Raw genomic sequence first — 23,863 nt, 5'->3', positions numbered from 1 at the left:
CTATCCTTTATTTTCTTGAAACTATACGATGAGCTCACTTGTGTTTAAAAAAAAGAAAAAGAAAAGGTACCTACAGAAGCATAGATTTCTGGAATGTCATACAAAACTCAAGGTAACAGGCAGGAGGGATAACTGGGGAACCATTCTATTCAGTGCTCTTCTATTCTGCTGGAATTCCTTAATATGTGCATTTACTTATTTTCAAAAATTCTATCCACTCTTTTTTTTTTTTTTTGGAGACAGACTCTCACTCTGTCGCCCATGTTGGAGTACAGTGGCTGGATCTCAGCTCACTGCAACTTCCACCTTCCAGGTTCAAGTGATTCTCCTGCCTCAGCCTTCCGAGTAGCCCACCACACTCGGCTAATTTTTTAATTTTTTTATTTTTTATTTATTTTTTGAGACGGATTTTGCTCTTGCTGCCCAGGCTGGAGTGCAATGGCGTGATCTCGGCTCACCACAACCTCCTCCTCCCAGGTTCAAGAATTCTCCTGCCTCAGCCTCCCTAGTAGCTGGGATTACAGGCATGTGCCACCACACCCGGCTAATTTTGTATTTTTAGTAGAGACGGGGTTTCTCCATGTTGGGCAGGTCTTGAACTCCCGACCTGAGGTGATCTGCCCACCTCAGCCTCCCAAAGTGCTGGGATTACAGGCATAAGCCACCACGCCCGTCCATGCTCGGCTAATTTTTATATTCTTAATACAGATGGGTTTCCCCATGTTGGCCAGGCTGGTCTCAAACTCTTGACCTTGTGATCCACCCACTTCAGCCTCCCGAAGTGCTGGGATTACAGGTGTAAGCTAACATACCCAGCCCTATCCACTCTCTTTTAAAATGCAAGAGATCTATATTATAGAAAGATTCCTAAGGCATAATGGGTAGGAAAAACACAAATCAATGAATACACAATCCCATGTACATTAATTATAATAATCACAAAAATGTATGTATTTATATACATACTGTAAAAAGATATTCCCTATGGAGAAAGGGGGGGTGACTGGGAAGGAAGGAAAAGGAAAACTTTTTTTTGTGATTCTAAATAATTCTATATTGTTTGAATTTTTTTTTCTTTTTTGAGAGAGTCTCACTCTGTTGTCCAGACTAGAGGGCAGCGGTACAATCACCTAGGATCAAGCATTCTCTCTTGCCTCAGCCTCCTGAGTAGTTGGGACTACAGGTGCACACTAGGACAATCACCAATTTTTTTTGTGGGGGTAGAGATGGGGTCTCACTATGTTGCCCAGGATGGTCTCAACCTCCTGGGCTCAAGCGATCTTCCCACTCTGGCCTCCCAAAGTGTTAGGATTACAGGAATGAGCCACCATGCCCAGCCTGTTTGAATTTTTATTTTTATTTATGTATTTACTTTCCTGAGACAGAATCTCACTCTGTTGCCCAGGCTGGCATGCAGTGTCATGATCTTAGCTCACTGCAACTTCTGCCTTCCTGGTTCCAGCAATTCTTGTGCCTCAGCCTCCCAGGTAGCTGGGACTACAGGTACATACCACTATGCCTGGCTAATTTTTGTATTTTTAGTAGAGATGGAGTTTCACCATGTTGGCCAAGCTGGTCTCGAACTCCTGGCCTCAAGCAATTCACCACCTCAGCCTCCCATAGCGCTGGCATTAGAGGCGTGAGCCACCGCATTCAGCCCTGTTTAAATTTTTTAAATTAGCATTACTCATATATCATTTTGCAATAATTTTTTTTTATTTTTAGGTGGAGTCCCACTCTGTCACCCAAGCTGGAGTGCAGTGGCACGATCTCAGCTCGCTGCAACCTCCACCTCCCAGGTTCAAGTGATTCTCCTGCTTCAGCCTCCTGAGTAGCTGGGATTACAGGTGTGCGCCACCACACCCAGCTAATTTTTGTATTTTTAGTAGAGACGGGGTTTCACCATGTTGGTCAGGCTGGTCTCAAACTCCTAACCTCGTGATCCACCCACCTCAGCCTCCCAAAGTGCTGGGATTACAGGAGTGAGCCACGGCACCCAGTGCAATTTTTTTTTTTTTTTTTTTTTGAGACGGAGTCTCGCTCTGTCGCCCAGGCTGGAGTGCAGTGGCCGGATCTCAGCTCACTGCAAGCTCCGCCTCCCGGGTTTACGCCATTCTCCTGCCTCAGCCTCCCGAGTAGCTGGGACTACAGGCGCCCACCACCTCGCCCGGCTAGTTTTTTGTATTTTTTAGTAGAGACGGGGTTTCATTGTGTTAGCCAGGATGGTCTCGATCTCCTGACCTCGTGATCCGCCCGTCTCGGCCTCCCAAAGTGCTGGGATTACAGGCTTGAGCCACCGCGCCCGGCCCTTTTTTTTTTTTTTTTTTTTTTTTAAGACAGAGTCTTACTCTGTCACCCAGGCTGGAGTGCAGTGGTACAATCTCGGCTCCCTGCAACCTCCACCTCCCAGGTTCAAGGGATTCTCCTGCCTCAGCCTCCCAAGTAGCTGGGACTAAAGGCACATGCCACCGGCTAATTTTTTATTATTTTCAGTAGAGATGGGGTTTCACCATGTTAGCCAGGATGGTCTTGATCTCCTGACCTGGTGATCCGCCCACCTCAGCCTCCTAAAGTGCTAGGATTACAGGCGTGAGCCACCGTGCCTGGTCAATATAATATTTTTAAAATGTAAAAAGTTAGCCCACTGTGGTGGCATGAGCCTGTAATTCGAGCTACTCTGGAGGCTGAGGCAGGAGAATCGCTTCAGTCCAGGAGTTGAAGGCTAGTGAGCCACAATCATGCCACTGCACTCCAGTCTAAGAGTGAGACTGTCTGGAAAAAATTTTATATATATGCATACGGTTATACATATGCAAAAGGGTTAACAATGGCTGCCTCTAAGTGGTAAGATACAGGTAAAATTTTTTCCTGCTTTATACTTTGTTCTACTTTTCTGTAATTATATGTAACCATATAAATAATTGTTCTTCAATTTTTTCTCCTTCCTGAAATCTTTACTTCTCCCATCATTCTAAAAGTACTTCAACTGTTATATGCCTATTTCCTGGTTAGTACATCTATCTGTGTAGGTTATCTCTATTAGCTTGCTCTCCAAAAAGTGGGGGCAATTCCATTTAGATTGTTTCCTTTGTACATGTCTATAGAACTACTTTTTAAAAAGGTATCTATGGAAATAAAGCAAGAGAAACTAATCATACCTTAACATAAATGAGATCTACAGAAATAACATGCATATGCCAAGTTATATGGCTCTTAATTCAGTACAAAGAAGATTCTTTTGAAATATCGTTTAGTTTAGGAAATAATGGGTGTATATCACCAAAAATACAAAGTAAAAAACAGTTATCCTTATAAGATAGAAGGCAGATATCCTAAGAATTCAGAGAAAGGGAAGGGAAGAATTCAGAGGGCAAAAAAATATTTTTAAAACTACTATTAGAATTTTTTGGGGGGGAAAGTGATGTTAAAAGGTAGGTCTTGGCCAGACACGATGGCTCATGCCTGTAATCCCAGCACTTCAGCTGAGGCAGGAGGATCACTTGAAGCCAGGAGTTCGAGACCAGACTGCACAACAAAGTGAGATCCTGTCTCCACCAAAAATTGAAGAAAAAAATTAGCCAGGGGGCGCACATCTATAGTCCTTGTTATTCAGGAGGCTGAACCCAGGAGTCCAAGGCTGCAGTGAGCTATGACTACACCACTGCACTCCAGACTGAGCGACAGAGCACAGCCCTGTTTCTTAAAAAAGTTCTAGCTCAGGCACGGTGGCTCACATCTGTAATCCCACTTTGGAAGATTGAGGCAGGAAAAATGCTTAAGCCCAGGAGCTCAAGACCAGCCGGGATGACATGGCAAAACCCAGTCTCTACTAAAAATAGAAAAATCAGCCAGGTCCACGTGGTGACACATGCCTGTAATCCTAGCTACTCAGGAGGCTGAGGCAGGAGGAGCACTCCAGCCTGGGAGGCCGAGGTTGCAGTAAGCCAAGATCGCACCATTGTGCTCTAGCCTGGGTGACAGAGTAAGACAATGTCTCAAAAAAAAAAAAAAAATTAGATTAAAAAAAATAAGAAAAAGAAAAAAGTAAAGAAGAAAAAAAGTTCTAACTTTTTCCTATAGAAACAAACATATCTGTAAGATTTAGCTTCTCAAGCCAATACATAATTAGCACATAATGTACATAGGTATACTTTTTTCCTCTTTTTTAAATTGATATATAACAGTTGTACATATTAATACCTGTATACAATGTATAATTATCAAATCAGGGTAACTGGGATATCCATCACATGAAGTATACTTTTAATAACTTAAACAATACTAAGTACTGCTCAAGAAAATTATACTTCAAATCTAAATATCTTATACTTCAGTCTGTAAGCCAGTGCTAGTAGAAATAGAATGGTTAGTCACATGTATAATTTTAAATTTTCCGGTGGTCACATTTAAAATTTTAAAAATAAAAATAACTCAATATATCACAAAATAATTTCATTTCAACATGTAATAAACATTTTAAAAATCGAGATACTTTACTTACATTCTTCTTTAAAAAAAAAAAATCCGCCAGGCATGGTGGCTCACGCCTGTAATCCCAGCACTTTGGGAGGCCGAGGCAGGCAGATCACAAGGTCAGGAGATGGAGCACATCCTGGCTAACACAGTGAAACTCCATCTCTACTAAAAATACAAAAAATTAGCTTGGCGTGGTGGCACATGCCTGTAGTCCCAGCTATTGGGGAGGCTGAGGCAGGAGAATCGCTTGAACCCGGGAGGCAGAGGTTGCAGTGAACTGAGACTGTGCCACTGCACTCCAGCCAGGGCAACAGAGCAAGACTCTGTCTCAAAAAAAAAGAAAAAAAAAATCCAATGTATATTTTACATTTACTGCCTATCTTAATTCGAACTAATCATATTTCAAGTACTTAATAACCTATCTGGCCAAGTAATGGCTCCTGTTCTGGACAGCACAGCTCTAGCCACAGCAGCTAAGTGCCTGAGGTACTGAGTAGGAAATATCCCACGCATGGGATATTTCGTGCCATGGCAGGGGGACAGCTAAACGCAGTGAATTGCAACAAACACAATTTAGATTTAACACTGCCTAAAAATACCAAGGAGAACAAGGGCACAAATGCCAAAACCAGTGATATATAGCTGCCCTTTTACACCCTAAGGTTTCTCCTATCTCCTACAAAATGTTTGTGCCATTTGTTTCCTTTGTGTCTATTTACTCTACAAAGTTATTGTTACATTATAGCTTCACTGTGCACAAAGACCTACCCTAAGGAGGCAGGACACACTACCACAGTGGCCATTTTAAGGGAGAAAAGTCCAAAGGTCATCTCTCCCCTACTCATAACCCATGAACGGCACAGCACCATCTCTAACATTACACACCTTCACTTTCTCCCACTTCTGTAATTCTACTCACACTTTACCCATTTATCATACACATTTAAATGTGTAGAATTTGTTAATACTGAATTCTAGGGGGTTGGTTACAATGCCTCTTCAATTTCTACATTATAAGAATATAACTATTGAAACTTACAAAAAATACATTTTACTATTGTGAGCAAAAATAACAAAGTATTTTTATATGAATGTAAATCTAGGCTAATACAGGTTATCAATGTCAGATTTATGACTGCACTCTTTCAATCATCCTCTTCACTAAAGGTGGGCATCCTACTGGCACGGAGACCAAATCCTGCCCTCCACCTGCTTTTGTAGTTTTTTTTTTTTTTTTGGGAACACAACTATACCTACATTTTTAGGTGTTGTCAGTAACTGCTTTCTCACTACATTTGCATAGTTGGATAAAGAGTTGGATAGGTACAAGAGATCCTATGGCCAAGCAAAGCCTAAAATACCGATTATCTGGCCCTTTGCAGAAAAAATTTGATGACCCCTCCTCTTTACCATTATTTCATAAGGAAAAATTGCTGAGTGACAAGGTACTTTCTTGAAAACACACCTGTAATATGAAGTCAACCAACACTCTGGTGCACAAACTGAGGAACAAAGTGCAACATACTATTAATTTGTTGGGTATTGGGAAAACTAAAAAACTAAAAACCTAGTAGGGGAAGATTAAATTGTGACATAAAAATCAGAAACTAGGCCGGGCACAGGGGCTCACGCCTGTAATCCCAGCACTTTGGGAGACCGAGGCGGGTGGATCACGAGGTCAGGAGGTCAAGACCAGCGTGGCCAAGATGGTGAAACCCCGTCTCTACTAAAAATATAAAAATTAGCTGGGCACGGTGGCAGGAGCCTGTAATCCCAGCTACTCGGGAGGCTGAGGCAAGAGAATCGCTTGAACCAGGGGGGCAGAGGTTGCAGTGAGCCAAGATGGAGCCATTGCACTCCAGCCTGGGCGACAGAGTGAGGCTCTGTCTCAAAAAAAAAAAAAAAAAATCAGAAACGAAGTACAATTCAGATAAAAAACAAAGTGTACTCTACTTAGGGGCCAAAACACTCTCTCTCCATGTATGTAAGCATGTGTATGTGTGTGTGTATGCATATATGCATATATATATGAAGGAGAGAGAAAAATGAATCCCAGCTTTACTCTCTGAATGCAACTGGATAAGTTACATAACCTCTCTAAATTTGGTTCCTCCATGAATGTTAATGTGAAAATCAGGCCAGGCGAGGTGGCTCACGCCTGTAATCCCAGAACTTTGGGAGGCCGAGGCGGGTGTATCACAAGGTCAGATTGAGATCATCCTGGCTAACACGGTGAAACCCCGTTTCTACTAAAAATACAAAAAAATTAGCCGGGCATGGTGGTGTATGCCTGTAGTCCCAGCTACTAGGGAGGCTGAGGCAGGAGAATGGCATGAACCCGGGAGGCAGAGCTTGCAGTGAGCTGAGATCACATGACTGCACTCTAGCCTGGGCGATAGGGCAAGACTCCATCTCAAAAAAAAAAAAGAAAAGAAAATGAGATAATTCTTAGCAAATGCCCCTAAAATGTAAGTGCACTCAATAGATACTATCAATTCTTACTGTTCAGATACGACATGCGCAGAGAGATCCTAGAAGAATAACCAGTATGGTAGAGAAACAATGTCAGAAAAACACATATGTTTTCAAGAGAGAAAGTCAGACATCTGCAAGGGGAGCAGAAAGAGACAGAACTATCTCAAACATCTGAAGGTATATCTTCTTGTCAGCTCCTGAGGGCAAGTATAGGAAACAACAGAAATTCTAGGAAGAAAGAGTTTTTGAATCATTATTATAGGTAGTATAGGGCAAACAACAAGGTATGTCCACAAGTTCTTAGGATGGTTTTCATTGTGTTTTGATGGATAACATATATCAGATTATCAGTGAGCACTCAAAATCCAATCAGATGACCCAACTATAAAATTCTAGCAACTGCTTGTGGTAGACTGTTTGCAAAGAGGGCTAAAGGTGTGCAGGCTCCTTTGAAATATGACATTCATGCTCTTCTCACCAAAAGCTGGAGTCTATTTCATGACCTCCTGAATCTGGGCTGACCTTGTAATCTGTTTTGACCAAAATAATAAAAAAAGTATACTGAGTGACTTCCATTCTCACCCTCTTGAAACTCTAAGACCACCATGTGAAACAGCCTCTTTCTGAGGTTGAAAGACCACATGGTAACTAAAACCATCCCAGCTGAGTTCCCAGACCTGTGACTGAGGCTATCTCTTACTCCAACCAGCCTCAGCCTAGCCTCCAGCTGACTGCAGCTAAGTGAGTGAGCACAGAGGAAACCAGCAGAAAACAAACTGGCAATCCACAGAATAGGGAACAAATAAAATGGGTTGTTACTTAGAGCCACTAAGTTTTGGGGTAGGTTGTTACTACAACCTACAATATTGCAATAACTGATAAATGTATTCTGTCTGAAGAAAAAATATATTTAAAACATCTGAAACTAAGTACATGTCTGCTAAGTAGACAAAAGATAAAATTCAAAAAGAAAAGCATTTAGGAATTTCTGCTATACCAATCAGGAAACAAGGACTTATGGATCCAAGTATCAGGACCATGTGGCAGGCTTATTCCTTAAAGAGGAGCTAAACATCTCATTTAAAGACACTAGCTATGAAAAATTATCCAACTTCCTTTGAAAACCCCATGCTCACCAAACAGCCTGTGATTATAACTAGATTTCATACATAACTGACCATCAGTATAGGAATTGGTCAGTATGAAAGACATTCTTCCCTACTATAAATTGATGATGTTCTGATGTGTCCACTGAATACCTAGAGCGTAATCACTTGGGGTACAGTAAAAAATCAAATGTCTAAGAAGACAGTACACAGTGGTATCTACACAAAAATCTAGGCAGCCAGTTTAAATTCCAGGCAATGCCCCTATTAGTGCATACTTCAACAGATATTAGGAAGAATTTTCCATAATAGCACTATGTGATAGTAAACAGTAAAAAGAACATAAATTCTAGAATAATTGATGTGAGTTAGATTCTAGCATTATCAGTTACTAGAAAAATAATTTTGGACTCTGTAATCTTGCATTTACTCCCCACCCAAAACTTCAGTTTCCTCATCTGTAAAAGGAGGCTGTTGAAGGGACTGACTTATTAACAAGAGAGAGCAGATGAACAATGAAAACAGGATGCCTTACAAGCTAGTCAAACCTCTTCCAATGAAAAGCCAGGGTGAAATATAATTTCGACCACCTGTTAGTGATGTTGTGGAAGAGAGTCATACATTTTGTATGGAAGGCTGGACTCACTCAAAGTTGGGAAATATATTCCAAGTGTCTACATGGCTAAAAAAAATAAGTTATTTTATTTATGAGATTAAGTCACCAGGTAATACAACAAATCATTTTCCTATCCCACAAGTCTAGAAATGCTGGTATTCAGACCTGACTGTTCCATTTTTTAACAATCCACAGCAAAAATAAACAAAATTGTTGTCAGCTCGCCAAAATTACAGAGTATTTTTATTTTTGTAGAAACAAGGTCTTATTATTTTGACCTGGCCAATCTCAAACTCCTGGCCTCAAGTGATCTTCCCACCTCAACCTCCCAAAATGTTTGGATTATAGGCATGAGCCACTGCACGCAGCCAGAATAAATCATATTTAAGAGACTAAATTGGCCGGGCGCGGTGGCTCATGCCTGTAATCCCAGCACTTTGGTAGGCTGAGGCGGGCGGATCACCTGAGGTCGGGAGTTCGAGACTAGCTTGGTCAGCATGGTGAAACCCTGTCTCTACTAAAAATACAAAAATTAGCCAGGCGTGGTGGCACATGCCTGTAATCCCAGCTACTCAGGAAGCTGAGGCAGGAGAATCACTTGAACCTGGGAGGCAGAGGTTGCGGTGAGCAGAGATCACGCCATTGCACTCCAGCCTGGGCAACAAAGCGAGACTCTGTCTCAAAAAAAAAAAAAAAAAGAAGACTAAATTATGCACCTTAGCTTATGCATTTGTCTATAGTTGATGTGCTATTGAGTTTTCTCTACCTATGAAAAAGCAGGTCAATCAAGAGTTAACAATTAGTTAAGGAGAATGTAGTAAGGAGTCTGTGCTATTTAATCACTGAGGATGCATCCTGGTCAGTCACTGTCTCAAAGAGTTCAGGTTCCTGGAGAAGACAAAATGTGCGGCAACAGGCCAAGTGCAGAGGTTCACGCCTGTAATCCCAGCACTTTGGGAGGCCAAGGCGGGTGGATCACCCGAGGTCAGGAGATCCAGACCATTCTGGCCAACGTGATGAAACCTCGTCTCTACTAAAAATACAAAAATTAGCTGGGTGTGGTGGCAGGCACCTGTAATCCCAGCGACTCGGGAGGCTGAGGCAGAGAATGCCTGAATCCAGGAGGCAGAGGTTGCAGTGAGCTGAGATCGCACCACTGCACTCCAGCCTGGGCAACACCGCAAGACTCCGTCTCACAAAAAAAAAAAAAAAAAAAAAAAAAAAATTAGCCGGGTGTGGTGGCAGGCACCTGTAATCCCAGCTACTTGGGAGGCTGAGGCAGAGAACTGCTTGAACCCGGGAGGTGGAGGTTGCAGCGAGCCAAGATTGGGCCACTGTCTCCAGCCTGGGAGACAGTGTGACTTCATCTCAAAAAAATAAAAATATAAACAAAAATAAAAATAAAAAGGTGAGGCAACAAATACATTGCATGACAAGGCAATAACAGGAGATGCTGCACTAGATAAAATGGAGGGGGTGACCATTGCTGCTTAGAAGGACAAAGAGGAAGCAGGCTATAATATCAAGTAAGATAGAGACAGAAAACTAGCAATTAAAAGGTCACTGGCAAGCAGAAGTGGTGACTCACGCCTGTAATCCCAGCACTTTGGGGAGGCCAGGGCGGATGGATCACTTGAGGTTAGGAGTTCGAGACCAGCCTGCCCAACATGGTGAAACCCTGTCTCTACTAGAAATACAAAAAATTAGCCGGGCATGGTGGCAGGCGCCTGTAATCCAGGTACTCCGGAGGCTGAGGCAGGAGAATCTCTTGAATCTGGAAGGCGGAGGTTGCAGTGAGCCAAGATCATGCTAATGTACTCCAGCTTGGCAACAAGAGCGAAACTCCGTCTCAAACTAAATTAACATAAAATAAAACAAAACAAAATATTAAAAAAAAAAAGTCACTGGCAACCTCTACTAACCACATTTACAGGCAAAAGTTACTTTGTATTGTGTTGGGAAGCAAATAAGGCTAGGAGGTGTAGAAAATCTTTTTTAGACTGATTAGAGAAACTTATATTCAAGAAATAAAAAATGCAAGCAAATAAGCGAGCATAGTGGTCTTCAGGCAAATACAAAAGAAAAATATTCAAAATAATGCACTGAAAGGCTAGTCTTCAAACAAATTCACATAAACCAATTGGTGATTTAACAAGTGAAAACAGAGGTTTTTTTTTTTTTTTTTTTTTTTTTTTAGGGCTACTCCATAAGCAGTGTTAAGAGTAGCCTGCAGCCCAGCGGGGCATGGTGGCTCATGCCTGTAATCCCAGCACTTTGGGAGGCAGAGGTGGGCGGATCACGAGGTCAGGAGTTCGAGACCAGCCTGGCCAACATGGTGAAAGCCAGTCTCTACTAAAGATACAGAAAAAAAAATAAGCCGGGCGTGGTGGGATGTGCCTGTAATCCCAGCTACTCGGGAGGCTGAGGCAGGAGAATCACTTGAACCCAGGAAGCAGAGGTTGCAGTGAGCCGAGATCGCCCCATTGCACTCCAGACTGGGTGACAGGGTGAGACTCCGTCTCAAAAATAGAGCAGCCTGCAGAGGTTTCCTTCATAGTTTTTCCAGAGTTGTTCCAAAGGTCAAGTTACCATACTACAGACCACCATATACTACTTACCACAAAAGCATTTTTGGAAAGGTCTCTTTGTAATCATTTGTGAGAAACAGAAAGTAATTCAAAATTTAACATCATTAAAAGGCAGTCTTCTTCCAATTTTGTCAAAATTCTTTTCGTTCAGTCATAGAAACCTAATAATATCAGCAATACTCCTTAATTCAGGGTAAATGGTCAAATACCTTTGCTCCCAAACCAATCATCTCTCTGGGACTGCTTGTAATTTCCAAAAGCCCAAACACTTCCGCACAAGGGAAAAAAAACAAAAACTCAAAATAAAAATCTAGTTATTTAAAATGTTTAAATGCCCTAAGACTACAAAGAATACAGTTCCTTGATATTAATGGAAGATACAGCTGGGCATAGTGGTTCATGCCTGTAATTCTAGCACTTTGGGAGACCCAGGCAGGCAGATCACCTAACTCAGGAGTTCAAGACCAGCCTGGGCAACATGGCGAAATCCTGTCTCTACATAAAATACAAAAATTAGCCAAAGTGGTGGCATGCACCTGCAATCCCAGCCACTCAGGAGGCTAAGGTAGTAAAGTGGGGGGAACTGTTTGAGCCCAGGAGGTCGAGGCTGCAGTGAGCCAAGATTGTGCCACTGCACTCCAGCCTGGGCGACAGAGCGAGAACCTGTCTCAAAATAAGTAAATAAATAAAAATAATGGAAGATAGATAGTTCTGGAATGTGAAAAATCTTCTGTATTTCAGCATTTCAGATTTCTCCAAGGTTAGAATAATTCGGCTCAAGAACCAAAGTGCATTAAGAATGTTTAATTCACAAAGGATAACAGCCATATTCATCCTACCCTCTAAGGTGAGAAAAGCCCCTTGCTTATATGGAAGGAGAAAACAATTTGAAATTTAAGCCTATTTACTATTTTGTTGGTACTCTCAATTTTCTTTTTAATCATAATTGTTAGCAAGGCCTGTAGCTTTAAAATCCTTAAAAAAAAATCCTTATCCAATTACCTAATCCACGTTCACTTAGTTATGAGAACTCTATTTGAGTAACAAAACAAGTCTCTACAGGAACAGAGCAAGACGTACACTCCTACTTAAAAGTACTGTCTGATGAAAAGCACTCTATTTACTTCTCTAGATATAACATGTTTAATGTGAAACCCTTTCTGTGGAACTAAAGAAAAACGTTTACTTAAAATAAATGCTCAAAGGAACTTTTCTAACCTCACTATTGATTTCTTAGGTGCAGTTTGTCCAAAACCCTCCCTCGGTCAAGCCCCCACTCAGAAAAGGTGCCTTACACGCGACGTTACTTGGTTGCTATTACACTTGGTTTCCAAGTCACAAAGGGATTCCTTTTCAGGGGAGAGAATAAAGCATAAGAAAAAGAGAGGATCACCCTCTTGGAGCGATTGATCAAGTCAGGTTCTCACTTAGAGATCCTGTTTAAACACAAGACGCTAAAACACACCATCTTGCTCCATGTCACAGGACCAGATCTCTCGGGATAAATTAAGCGACGGGCTGAAAATGTAGGAGCTGAAACTACACCAGCAGCAGCTCCGCGTTCTTATCAAAACAATAGCGAGTGGCACAAGTCAGGCAGCCCACATGCGCAGGGGGATAAAGCGGCGCCTGGCTGAGTCTGGAGTTGAACTTGTCTTAACCCCCTCCCCCAACACCCTCCACCGCGCTCCCGGCTACGCGAAAGTGAAAACGAGGGGCGCCTAAGGCCCTGCTTCTTCCCCCTTCCTCTTCCCCTTGCCCAGCCGCGACTTCTTCCTCACTGATCTCCCGGGGGCGGAGACGCTGAGTTCCCCGGAGACGAGAGTTAGTCACCAAGAAGAGGCGGTGACAAGAGAGCGCGGCTCCCGTCGCACTCCGAGGCCTAGCAGCGCCGGACGGGAGGCCGCCTGCGGAGGCTCTCGCGTCCCGCGTCCTCCACCCCTGGCCCGCAGGGACGCTCCCTCCTTCCCTTCTAGAACGAGTCTCAACTCCGCTCCTCTCCCCTACCCCAGGCAGCTCCAACGTCAGACCCCACTCCCGACTGAGAAAACGAAGCCCAGCCCAGCCGTTTCCTGCCCACCGGGGCAGGAATTCCCTCCCCCGACCCATGGACTGCGGCCCCACGTCGCTGACCCTAGCGGGGATCCCCTCGGCCGCCGGGAGGGGATCCCGGAACTGGCCCCGGAGTGCGCGTGTGGCCGCGGCGGGGAGGGGCGAGGCGGGGAGTTTCCGCCGCCCCGCGGCCAGGAGGGCGGGAGGGCGACAGCAGAGGCTAAGAGCGGTTCCCGAGGCCGGCCGGGGACCCCAGCCTCCTCCGCCACGACCAACCCGCGTTCCCCACGCGCGCGGCCGCCAGTTGGCCCCGCGCGTTCTCCAAGTGGAGGCTAGGAGGCAGAGAACCGCGGGCCCGGGGCCACCCGTCACTTTCAAGTCACCCCGCCAGAAGCCCAGGGCGAGGAAAAGGAGAGAGACAAAAGGGCGCTGGGGAGGGAGTCCCCACACCCCCCGCGGCCCCGCACCCTGCCCAGCTCTTACTCGTAGTGGCGGAAGATCTCGTTGGTGACTTTACAGTAGAAAACTTCCTCGTCGGGCCGTAGGTCCGCGGGCGGCTTCTGTCTCACAAACGGCTTTCGGTGTAGCAGCGGCATCTCCCGTCCGCCCGCGGGCTCGCCCGGACCCTCGGCCGCCCGCGCCGGCCCCGCTTCCCTATCAAAATTGGAGGGAAAGGAAAGCCGGTAAGGTGGGGAGCGCTCGGCGGCAGCGTGGGCCGGTCCGCGCGCCGGGAGAAGCTCGGCTGCCTTTTGTGTGACTGACGGGCCGCGGCCGCTACCGGAGCCGAGTTCGTTCCTGCCGCTGCCCGGGCGTCGAGCGAGCGGAGCCGCCGCCGCCCCTTTCCCCCGAGCGCGTCCTGCCTCCTCGCCCAGCCGCTGGCTCACAATGGGGCAAGACGCCCCGCCGCGGGGGGCAGTGCGGGAGCGGCGGCGGCGGCCCCCTCCCCCAGCGCCGGCTCCCCGCCCGCCGCCGCCGCCGCCAGGCTCACAACGTGCTCGGCGCGCAGCCGGCCGGCCGGCCAGGGCGCTCGCCGCGGGCGGACCCCAGCGCCGCTCCGCTTTGTTCCCGGCTTGCCTCCACTTCCCGGCCGGCTCCCGAGCGACCCTCACCTGCGAGCACGCCGACTGCCACTTGTCCACCTTCTCCACTACAAAGGCAACGAGGGGAGACCCCGTCCTCTCAGGGGACCGCCTCTCTCCGGCCCCGCCGCGCCCCTGGCCGCCACTTCTCCCGCTGCCACTGCCCGACTCCGCGCGGGGAATTGCGTCCCACCGCCACTTCCCCGCCTCTCGGAGCTCCTGGGAAGTTTCTGATCTACTTTCGGCTCTGAAGGAGGAAGAGCTGTTGGGAGGAGCTTTTCACTCCTCGCTTCTACCTTTTTATTGGCTACTCGATGACTTTTACAGCCTGTCACTGATACAGGAAGAGACAGCGGAGAGCCTGGGAGAGCTACATTATTAATTAATGGAGCAACCCCTCGTGAAGATTCAGAAGCATCCTCCATGTTTGAGATTATCAGCCAAAAGATCTAGGGAAAGCGCTGGCGGTTCATAAACACATGGCTAACAAAGTATATCCTTGAAGTCTGCCACCGACGCTTGACTACACGATGGGAAAAGGGATTCCAATTACGATTTAACTTGTATTTTAAAAATGAGAAAAGAAATGAATAAGAAAATTTGTTGCTATTTTTCTTCTTCCAAATTAGAATCCGTATCTCTAAAAATACTTTGCATGTTTAGTAAACATCTGTCTTGAACTAGAAGATACCTTGACATCAGTTCTATTTAATACTTATGGCAATTAAAAGGTTTAGAGAGCAGAGGAAAAGACCAAAAAAAAAAAATGTGTTACAAAGTGTCATCATGCTTGTAGGACCCCAACATTCTTGAAACTAACACACCTTTAAAAAGTAATATTTACAATGCTGTAAATATTTGCAAAGTATCAATGTTTAATTCAATTAGAATTTTAAGGATTATGGATTTACTAGCGAAAATTCCCCTAAAGCAACTTTCCCATATCAGTAATTTTTATTTAGGGAAACAATTTTAATGTACATAATACATGTGACCTTGGAATTCAATACAATTTTCGAAACTAGAAGTGACTCAGAACGTTCACTGGATATGTTTTAAAGTGTTTTTTGATACTGTCCTTAACATTTGCTTATTTGAAATTAATATGAAAGAATGAAGCTAAAAGTTAGTTTTAAAAACGGTTATTCAGGCCGGGCGCGGTGGCTCAAGCCTGTAATCCCAGCACTTTGGGAGGCCGAGACGGGCGGATCACAAGGTCAGGAGATCGAGACCATCCTGGCTAATCCGGTGAAACCCCGTCTCTACTAAAAAATACAAAAAACTATCCAGGCGAGGTGGCGGGCGCCTGTAGTCCCAGCTACTCGGGAGGCTGAGGCAGGAGAATGACGTAAACCCGGGAGGTGGAGCTTGCAGTGAGCTGAGATCCGGCCACTGCACTCCAGCCTGGGCGACAGAGTGAGACTCCGTCTCAAAAAAAAAAAAACGGTTATTCGACAAAGTTAGTTTTAAGAACCGTTATTTGACAAAGACGTTATTCCTATTACCAATACTGCGGAATGACAATTACAGAAACAATGTGGGATCCGTTTTATAACTTCAAATTTAAGTTCATTTGTACTTTGGAGCAGAAAATGGAAGAAATCTAAATCAAGAGTTACTTTTTTATCTTTCAGGCTGGTTTTAATTGTTCATACACCTAACAAAATAAACATTTGTGAAAGGCGTTATTCTTTGGGTGTTTTAAAATTCATTAATACTATTAATGCACCTTACTATACAGAAGTCACAGAAGTTAGAAATGCTCTCAGTAAGTAGTAAATATATACTTTAGTATCGATAAACTCTTCAAATAAGAGTTTACAGATTTGATTATTTTTCTTTTCTTTTCTATTTTTGGAGACAGTCTCACTCTGTGCCCCAGGCTGGAGTGCGATGGCGAGATCTCGTCTCACTGCAACCTCTGCCTCCTGAGTTCAAGCGATCCTCCTTCCTCAGCCTCCGGAGTAGCTGGGATTACAGGCGCACACCACCACGCCCAGCTAATTTTTGTATTTTTAATAGAAACGGGGTTTCGCCACGTTGGCCAGGGTGTTCTCAACCTCCTGATCTCAGGTGATCCGCCCGCCTCGGCCTCCCAAAGTGCTGAGATTACAGGCGTGAGCCACGGCGCCCGGCCAAGATTTGGGGTTTTAAACCTGTCTCCAACTAGTATACTGAGTGACAAGTTAGAATTCCCTGCCTAGAAAGTATTTATTAGGCCGGGCGCGCTGGCTCATGCCTGTAATCCCAACACTTTGGGAGGCCGAGGCGGGCAGATCATGAGGTTAGGAGGTCGAGACCATGCTGGCCAACGTGGTGAAACCCTGTCTCTACTAAAAGTACAAAAATTAGCTGGGCATGGCAGTGGGTGCCTGTAATCCCAGCTGCTCGGGAGGCTGAGGCAGGAGAATCGCTTGAACCCGGGAGGCGGAGGTTGCAGTTATCTGAGATGGCGCCACTGCACTCCCGCCTGGGAGACAGAGACTCCAGCTCAAAAAAAAAAAAAGGAAGTATTTTTATTGATCTATCAGGTGAAAAATTTAGAGCCCACAAAGGTAAACTCAAAAGGGGGACTGGGAGAATGGATAATTTTCAACCTATATTGAAGCATCACCCCACAACTCAAAATCCCAACTTAACAGTTAAGCTAAATAAAGACGAAATTCTTTCTGAATACTTCAGTATTTATATTTACTAGATCTTACTGTTCAATAAGTCATTCAAATCATGATCTAAAGTCGTTATTTTATTATTAAATACAAATATTTAAGTTGGATTTTTTCTTATACTAGCTTAAAATTTTATTCCATCAAAAGCTATCATACTCAGTTTTCTCACAATCATACTCAAATTTCAATACTGTCATAACTCATTTCTCTGAATTATATACATAGGGTTTATTTTAATGATTTGTGACATTTAATGAAATACGGTTGTTCATTGTTATTTCAGAACAATGTAAGTTTAGAAAATTATAATTAACATGTTCAAAAGTTTAGTTTTAATGTGTTTATAATAATCAAATTAATAGACTACCTAAACTACCTCATGAAATAACATTTAAAGTATTCTACGCCTTCACAACTAAAAGTTTACCTAATTTATGATCATCTACTGCATTTTGGCATCATGATTTCTTCCCTGCTTTGCTAATTACTACTTCCTGGCTTTTGAGAATAAAAAGCTCATTGCTGTATTCAGAAAGTAGTTAAAGAATCCTGTCATAACATAGGACTTGGTGTAAAAAATTTTTTTGGAAATATTGTCAAGGAAACTGAAAGCTAAAGTGGCACAAAAAAAGAGAAAGCAATGATATTAAAATTATTTAATTTTTAACAGTTTAATGAAACATTTGTCAAGCTCCTTTTGTGTGCCAAGACACTGTACTAGCTCATGTAAGGGATACAATGTAAATAAATGTATCCTGGCTTCAAAAAATGTATAATCTTATAGGAAAGAGACAATGCAAATACAACCAATACAAGAATTATGTGAATCCTGATGATCATGAAAAATATAATGCAAAAAGAGAAGTAGAAAAGATTAGAATAAAATGTAGAAGGAAGACCCTAGGATCAGTCCTAAATGAAGTCATCCACAGGGCATGATTTGAAGGGCAACAGAGAACTCATGCTCCAACATATCCTCATCGGTCTCAAGAGACAACCCCATCAATCTCCATTAGTCATCCTTCAGCATGAAGACATGTAAAATGTGAATATTCTAGTTAGGCAGGACATATATTAATATAATACTATCAAGACATAGTTTGATTAAAATATCAATTTGGAGACACATACTGCCTTAGAAGTAAAGACAAAATAAGACTATGGGCCAGGCCAAGTGGCTCACACCTGTAATGCCAGCACTTTGGGAGGCTGAGGCAGGTGGATCACTTGAGGTCAGGAGTTCAAGACAAGCCTGACCAACATGGTGAAACCTCGTCTCTACTAAATATACAAAATTAGCTGGGCGTGGTGGCACACACCTGTAATCCCAGCTACTTGGGAGGCTGAAGTAGGAGAATCACTTGAACCCGGGAGGCAGAAGTTGCAGTGAGCCAACATCACGCCATTGCACTCCAGCCTGAGCAACAAGAGCAAAACTCCATTAAAAAAGAAAAAAAAAAAAAGACTGGAATTTAAGTTTTATTTTTTATCTTTGAGACAGACTCTTGCTCTATCACCCAGGCTGGGGTGCAGTGGCACAATCTCAGCTCACACAACCTCCGCCTACTGTGTTCAAGTGATTCTCCTGACTCAGCCTCCTGAGTAGCTGGGATTACAGGCGCCTCCCACCACACCCAGCTAATTTTTGTATTTTAAGTAGAGACGGGGTTTCCCCATGTTGGTCAGGCTGCTCTCAAACTCCTGATCTCAGGTGATCCACTCGCCTTGACCTCCCAAAGTGCTGGGATTACAGGCATGAGCCACCGCATCTGGCCCGGAATGTAAGTTTTTAAAGTTGGAGCTAGAACAATTTTCCTGCAGCTTCTATTAATATTGACTGATTAACATAAGAAAGCCTTTATACTTAGGTGGTTTAGTGAGACAGTAATCACTTACACCTGAAAGAAACCTTTGGGAACTCTGTTAATTCTTCCATTTTGCACCTGAGGAAATTGACGCTGAGGAACTGGAATCCAGGCCTCCTGAGTCTCCTTGTCCAGTCAGTCTCTTTAGACCACACTGCTCTTTCTTTGGATTCGATAATAGCTAATTTTCTTATATACCCTACTCCCACCCCATTAATGAGCTAAAATACCATTATACATCCTTCTTAAAGTGCTCATATAGGGATAAGCTATATTACTGATGATTAGAAATAATTATTTTTGTTGCAGCTGTGTCTTTAACATTAAAAAAGAAAAAGTAAAGAAATAATTATTTTTGAGAATCATCCAGGAAAGCAATGGGGTAATAAAAATCATAGGCTGGGTGCGGCTACTCACGCCTGTAATCCCAGCACTTTGGAAGGCTGGGGCGGGCAGATCACCTGAGGTCAGGAGTTCAAGACAAGCCTGGCCAACATGGTGAAACCGCGTCTCTACTAAAAGTACAAAAATTAGCTGGGCGTGGTGGTATGCGCCTGTAATCCGAGCTACTCGGGAAGCTGAGGCAGGAGAATCGCATGAACCCGGAAGGTGAAGGTTGCAATGAGCTGAGATCGTGCCATTGCACTTCAGCCTCGCCGGCAGAGTGAGACTCCGTCTCAAAAAAAAAAAAAAAAAAAATCATAAATTTGTCTAATTAGACGGCTGACATGAGACCTATCACCATGCTTCCATTAACGCATCTAACAGATAGAAACTTTCATTTCCCTTACCTCTTAGCAATATTATAAAAGTACTTACAGTAGAGCTGCCCTAAGCTTTTCTAAGATGCCTTACAAATATACACAAGGAACATCTTTAGTTTTGTAATTCCTTTTCTCACGTATCTCTAACATTTGTCTCAAGTCTTCTATGTTCTTTTCAATGTCTTTCTAATGAATTCATGGCATTTTACCCATAAAAGATTTCTATATACAGTACTGTTATTTAGAAGCAATGAATGTATTTTCCTTTGTATCTGAAACCACTGGCCTAGTGTTAGAATAGTGGTTCTAGAACTTGGCTGCCCATTGGAATCACCTGAAGGGTTTTTGAAAAATACTGATGCACCGGGCGCGGTGGCTCACGCTTGTAATCCCAGCACTTTGGGAGGCCGAGGCGGGCGGATCACAAGGTCAGGAGATGGAGACTACGGTGAAACCCCGTCTCTACTAAAAATACAAAAAAAATTAGCCGGGCGCGGTGGCGGGCGCCTGTAGTCCCAGCCACTCGGGAGGCTGAGGCAGGAGAATGGCGAGAACCCGGGAGGCGGAGCTTGCAGTGAGCCGAGATTGCGCCACTGCACTCCAGCCTGGGCAACAGAGAGAGACTCCGTCTCAAAAAAAAAAAAAAGAAAAGAAAAATACTGATGCTTGGGCCATATCCAGGCCCCAGGTCTCTGGGATAGAGACCCAGGCACTGGGAGTTTAAAAATCTACTCAGGTAATTTAATGGACTTCCAAGGTTGAGAATTACTGTGCTCGGACTGTTGATGTTGAAGTGGTAATGTGAGCACATTGGGAATACATCTTTTTATTCAACCCCTTCTGATTAGAGTCATGAATTATGGGATGGTAGTAAAAGTTGAGAGAGTAGTCTATGGTCATCATCTTTATCACAGTAATACTTTACATTTAATGAATGTTTTCAACTCGTCAAGGATTGTGCTAAGGGTTTTAAGGGAATCATCTCATCTCGTGCAATTTTCACCTCAAACTAAGACGTACTTATCACCATTTTACAGATGAAGCCAGTGAGGCTCTGAGAGGTTAATTAAGTAGCATGCCCCAAACCATACAGTTCAGAAACAGGAACACCTGAATTCAAGTCTTATCAACTCCAGAATCCAAGTTTCTTACTACTATTCTATATTTCCATAGGACTGACTTGCTAATCTAGCTCAGATATAAACTGAAACAGGGAACTCGATACTATCCACTGAACAATTTAGAACTTGTAATGATTAAGGTTTGTTAATCATAAAAGTACTAACGAAAACCATGGAAGATTAAAAAAAAAATTCTCTCAAAATAAGGAAAGTCTACTTATAAGAGAAAATACACAATATATAATTCTACAAAATAAAAACTTAGGCTGGGCTCAGTGACTCATGCCTATAATCCCAGTACTTTGGGAGGCTGAGGCAGGTGGATCACTTGAGCACAGGAGTTCAAGACCAGCTTGGGCAACATGATGAAATCCCATCTCTACTGAAACACAAAAATTAGCCAGGTATGGTGGCACATGCCTGTGGTCCCAGCTACTCAGGGGTCTGAGGTGGGAGGATCACTTGGGCCCAGGAGGTTGAGGCTGCAGTGAGCCAAGATCTCACCACTGCACTCCAGCCTGGGCAACAGAATGAGACCCTGTCTCAAAAATAAAATAATAAAGTTCCGCATATAAAAGTTAACACAGGCCAGGCACAGTGGCTCACACCTGTAATCCCAGCACTTTGGGAGGCCGAGGTGGGTGGATCACCTGAGGTCAGGAGTTCAAAATCAGCCTAGCCAACATGGTAAAATGCTGTCTCTACTAAAAATACAAAAATTAGCCAGGCTTGGTGGTGGGCTCCTGTAATCCCAACTACTCAGGGAGACTGAGGCACGAGAATCACTTAAACCTGCGAGGCAGAAGTTGCAGTGAGCAGAGATCATGTCACTGCACTTCAGCCTGGGCAACAGAGCAAGACTCTGCCTCAAAAAACAGCAACAACAACAACAAAAAGCTACCACAAAGTTGAAAGACAATAGCAAGTTGGGGAAAAAAACATTTGTAACTCACTGACAAAGGGCTAATTTCCCTAATATATAAAGAGCTCCCATAAATAATAATAATAAATCACAATAACCCAAGAGAAACAGAAAAGAAAGCACAAATGACTTTTCTTTTTTTTTTTTTTTTGAGACTGAGTCTGGCTCTGTCACCCAGGCTGGAGTGCAGTGGCGGGATCTCAGCTCACTGCAAGCTCCGCCTCCCGGGTTTACGCCATTCTCCTGCCTCAGCCTCCGGAGTAGCTGGGACCACAGGCGCCCGCCACCTCGCCCGGCTAGTTTTTTGTATTTTTTAGTAGAGACGGGGTTTCACCGTGTTAGCCAGGATGGTCTCGATCTCCTGACCTTGTGATCCGCCCGTCTCAGCCTCCCAAAGTGCTGGGATTACAGGCTTGAGCCACCGTGCCCGGCTCACAAATGACTTTTCAAACATAAAAAACACTTTGGGAGGCTGAGGTGGACAGATCACTTGAGGTCCGGAGTTTGAGACCAGCCTGGCCAACATGTCGAAACCCTGTCTCTACTAAAAATACAAAAATTAACCAGGCGTGGTGGCGTATGCCTGTAGTACCAGCTACTTGGGAGGCTGAGGGTGGAAAAATCACTTGAACCCGGGAGGTGGAGGTTGCAGTGAGCTGAGATCACACCACTGCACTCCGGCCTGAGAGAGAGAATGAGACCCTGCCTTAACAATAAAAATAAAAAGATTTTTAGTAACAAGAAAAGTGTAAATTAAAACTACACTGAAAGGCCAGGTATGGTGGCTCACGCCTGCAATCCCAGCACTTTGGGAGGCTGAGGCAGGTGGATCATGAGGTCAGGAGTTTGAGATCAGCCTGGCCAGCATGGCGAAACACTATCTCTACCAAAAATACAAAAATGAGCTGGGCATGGTGGCGCGTGCCTGTAGTCCCAGCTACTCAGAAGGCTGAGGCAGGAGAATCACTTGACCCTAGGAGGTGGAGGTGGCAGTGAGCCAAGATTGCACCAATACACTCCAGCGTGGGCGACAGAGCAAGATTCTGTCTCAAAAAAAAGAAGGAAGAAAGAAAGAAAGAAGTAAAAAAAACACACACACAAGGTACAGAAAAGTGTGTATGTTTTTAAAAATATATAATATATATTTGCCTGATACATAAAATACATCTGGAAGGATATATAAGAAAATAACACACTGGTTGCCTCTGAGAAAGGGGTGGCTAGGAGACAAGGATGATAGAGAAACTTTTCACTGTTGACAGATGAATAAAAAATATAAAGGTACAGAGGTTAGAAGGTAAAGAGGCAAGTCAGGACAGATAGCTGATGTAATAAAATATTTCATTTCACAATTAGAAATATAAAGTTTAGAACTGCAAATAGTAAAAAATGTCTGTGTTAAATATTTTACAGGGCCTACCATAGTGTCTTTCCCAAGACACTATATATCTGTTGGATGGATGAACGGTTACATGGATATATAAATTACAAATTTAATTTGATTATAGTGAGAGAAATAGAGTCAGATAGCTGCTTTCATCTTAACCTGAAATAGAATTTAGATTACACATTTCTGAAAAATTCTATCTAGATTATCTACGTTTATAGTTATTTACCAATTTACAAAACAAATCATACTATGTTCAACCAGATAGATTTATTATTGTTTATAAAAATAAGACATATAAGGAATAATCAGACATAAAAACTGTTTTGACTCCAATAACTTACAATGTGCTTTATGAAGAAGAGTCCTCACGTTGCAATGCCTGTATCCACAGACTACCTGGCCATTATGGAAGGAGAGATAGAACTAAGATAGAATTCAGAACCCAGGTCTGAAAGTATTTTTGCTAAATTCTAACCTAAGAGTTCCTGGTAAAACGTGCTAATGCTACAGGTTCCTGTAAAATAAAAACATTTAGGATTTTCTCCTTTTTTTGTTGCCATCATTATACCTGGAAGCCAGAAGTCATAATAACCGCTCTATTTTCTCTAATTCAAATGTTTGGCCTGGGTGTGGTGGTCCACGCCTATAATCCTAACATTTTGGGAGGCCAAGGTAAGAGGATCGCTTGAGGCCAGGAGTTCAAGGCCAGCTTGTGCAACAAAGCGAGACTCCATCACTAA

At 43.6% G+C, this 23,863-nt stretch overlaps 1 protein-coding gene across 6 annotated transcripts in view; it reads right to left on the bottom strand.

Moving 5' to 3' along the window:
* LOC105477962 (bromodomain adjacent to zinc finger domain 1A) overlaps nucleotides 1-23,863 on the bottom strand; it is a 158,268-nt gene that overhangs the window by 116,076 nt on the left and 18,329 nt on the right. For 2 of the 6 annotated variants that reach the window (XM_011734875.3, XM_011734877.2), the window contains exons 1-2: nucleotides 14,423-14,645; nucleotides 13,797-13,967 (exon numbers count right to left, since the gene is read on the bottom strand). In XM_011734875.3, coding sequence (XP_011733177.2) covers nucleotides 13,797-13,909 — 113 coding nt within the window. In that variant the 5' untranslated portion in view covers nucleotides 13,910-13,967; nucleotides 14,423-14,645. Of the gene's footprint in view, nucleotides 1-13,796; nucleotides 14,670-23,863 lie in introns of those variants that run through there. The other 4 variants (XM_071100329.1, XM_071100332.1, XM_071100330.1 and 1 more) reach the window with 3 other exon arrangements.

This window comes from Macaca nemestrina, chromosome 7 (assembly GCF_043159975.1).
Source record: "Macaca nemestrina isolate mMacNem1 chromosome 7, mMacNem.hap1, whole genome shotgun sequence".
In the NCBI taxonomy this organism is placed as follows: Eukaryota; Metazoa; Chordata; class Mammalia; order Primates; family Cercopithecidae; genus Macaca; species Macaca nemestrina.
Note: the sequence above shows the minus strand (reverse complement) of the source record. Positions and strands in the feature narration are given on the sequence as shown.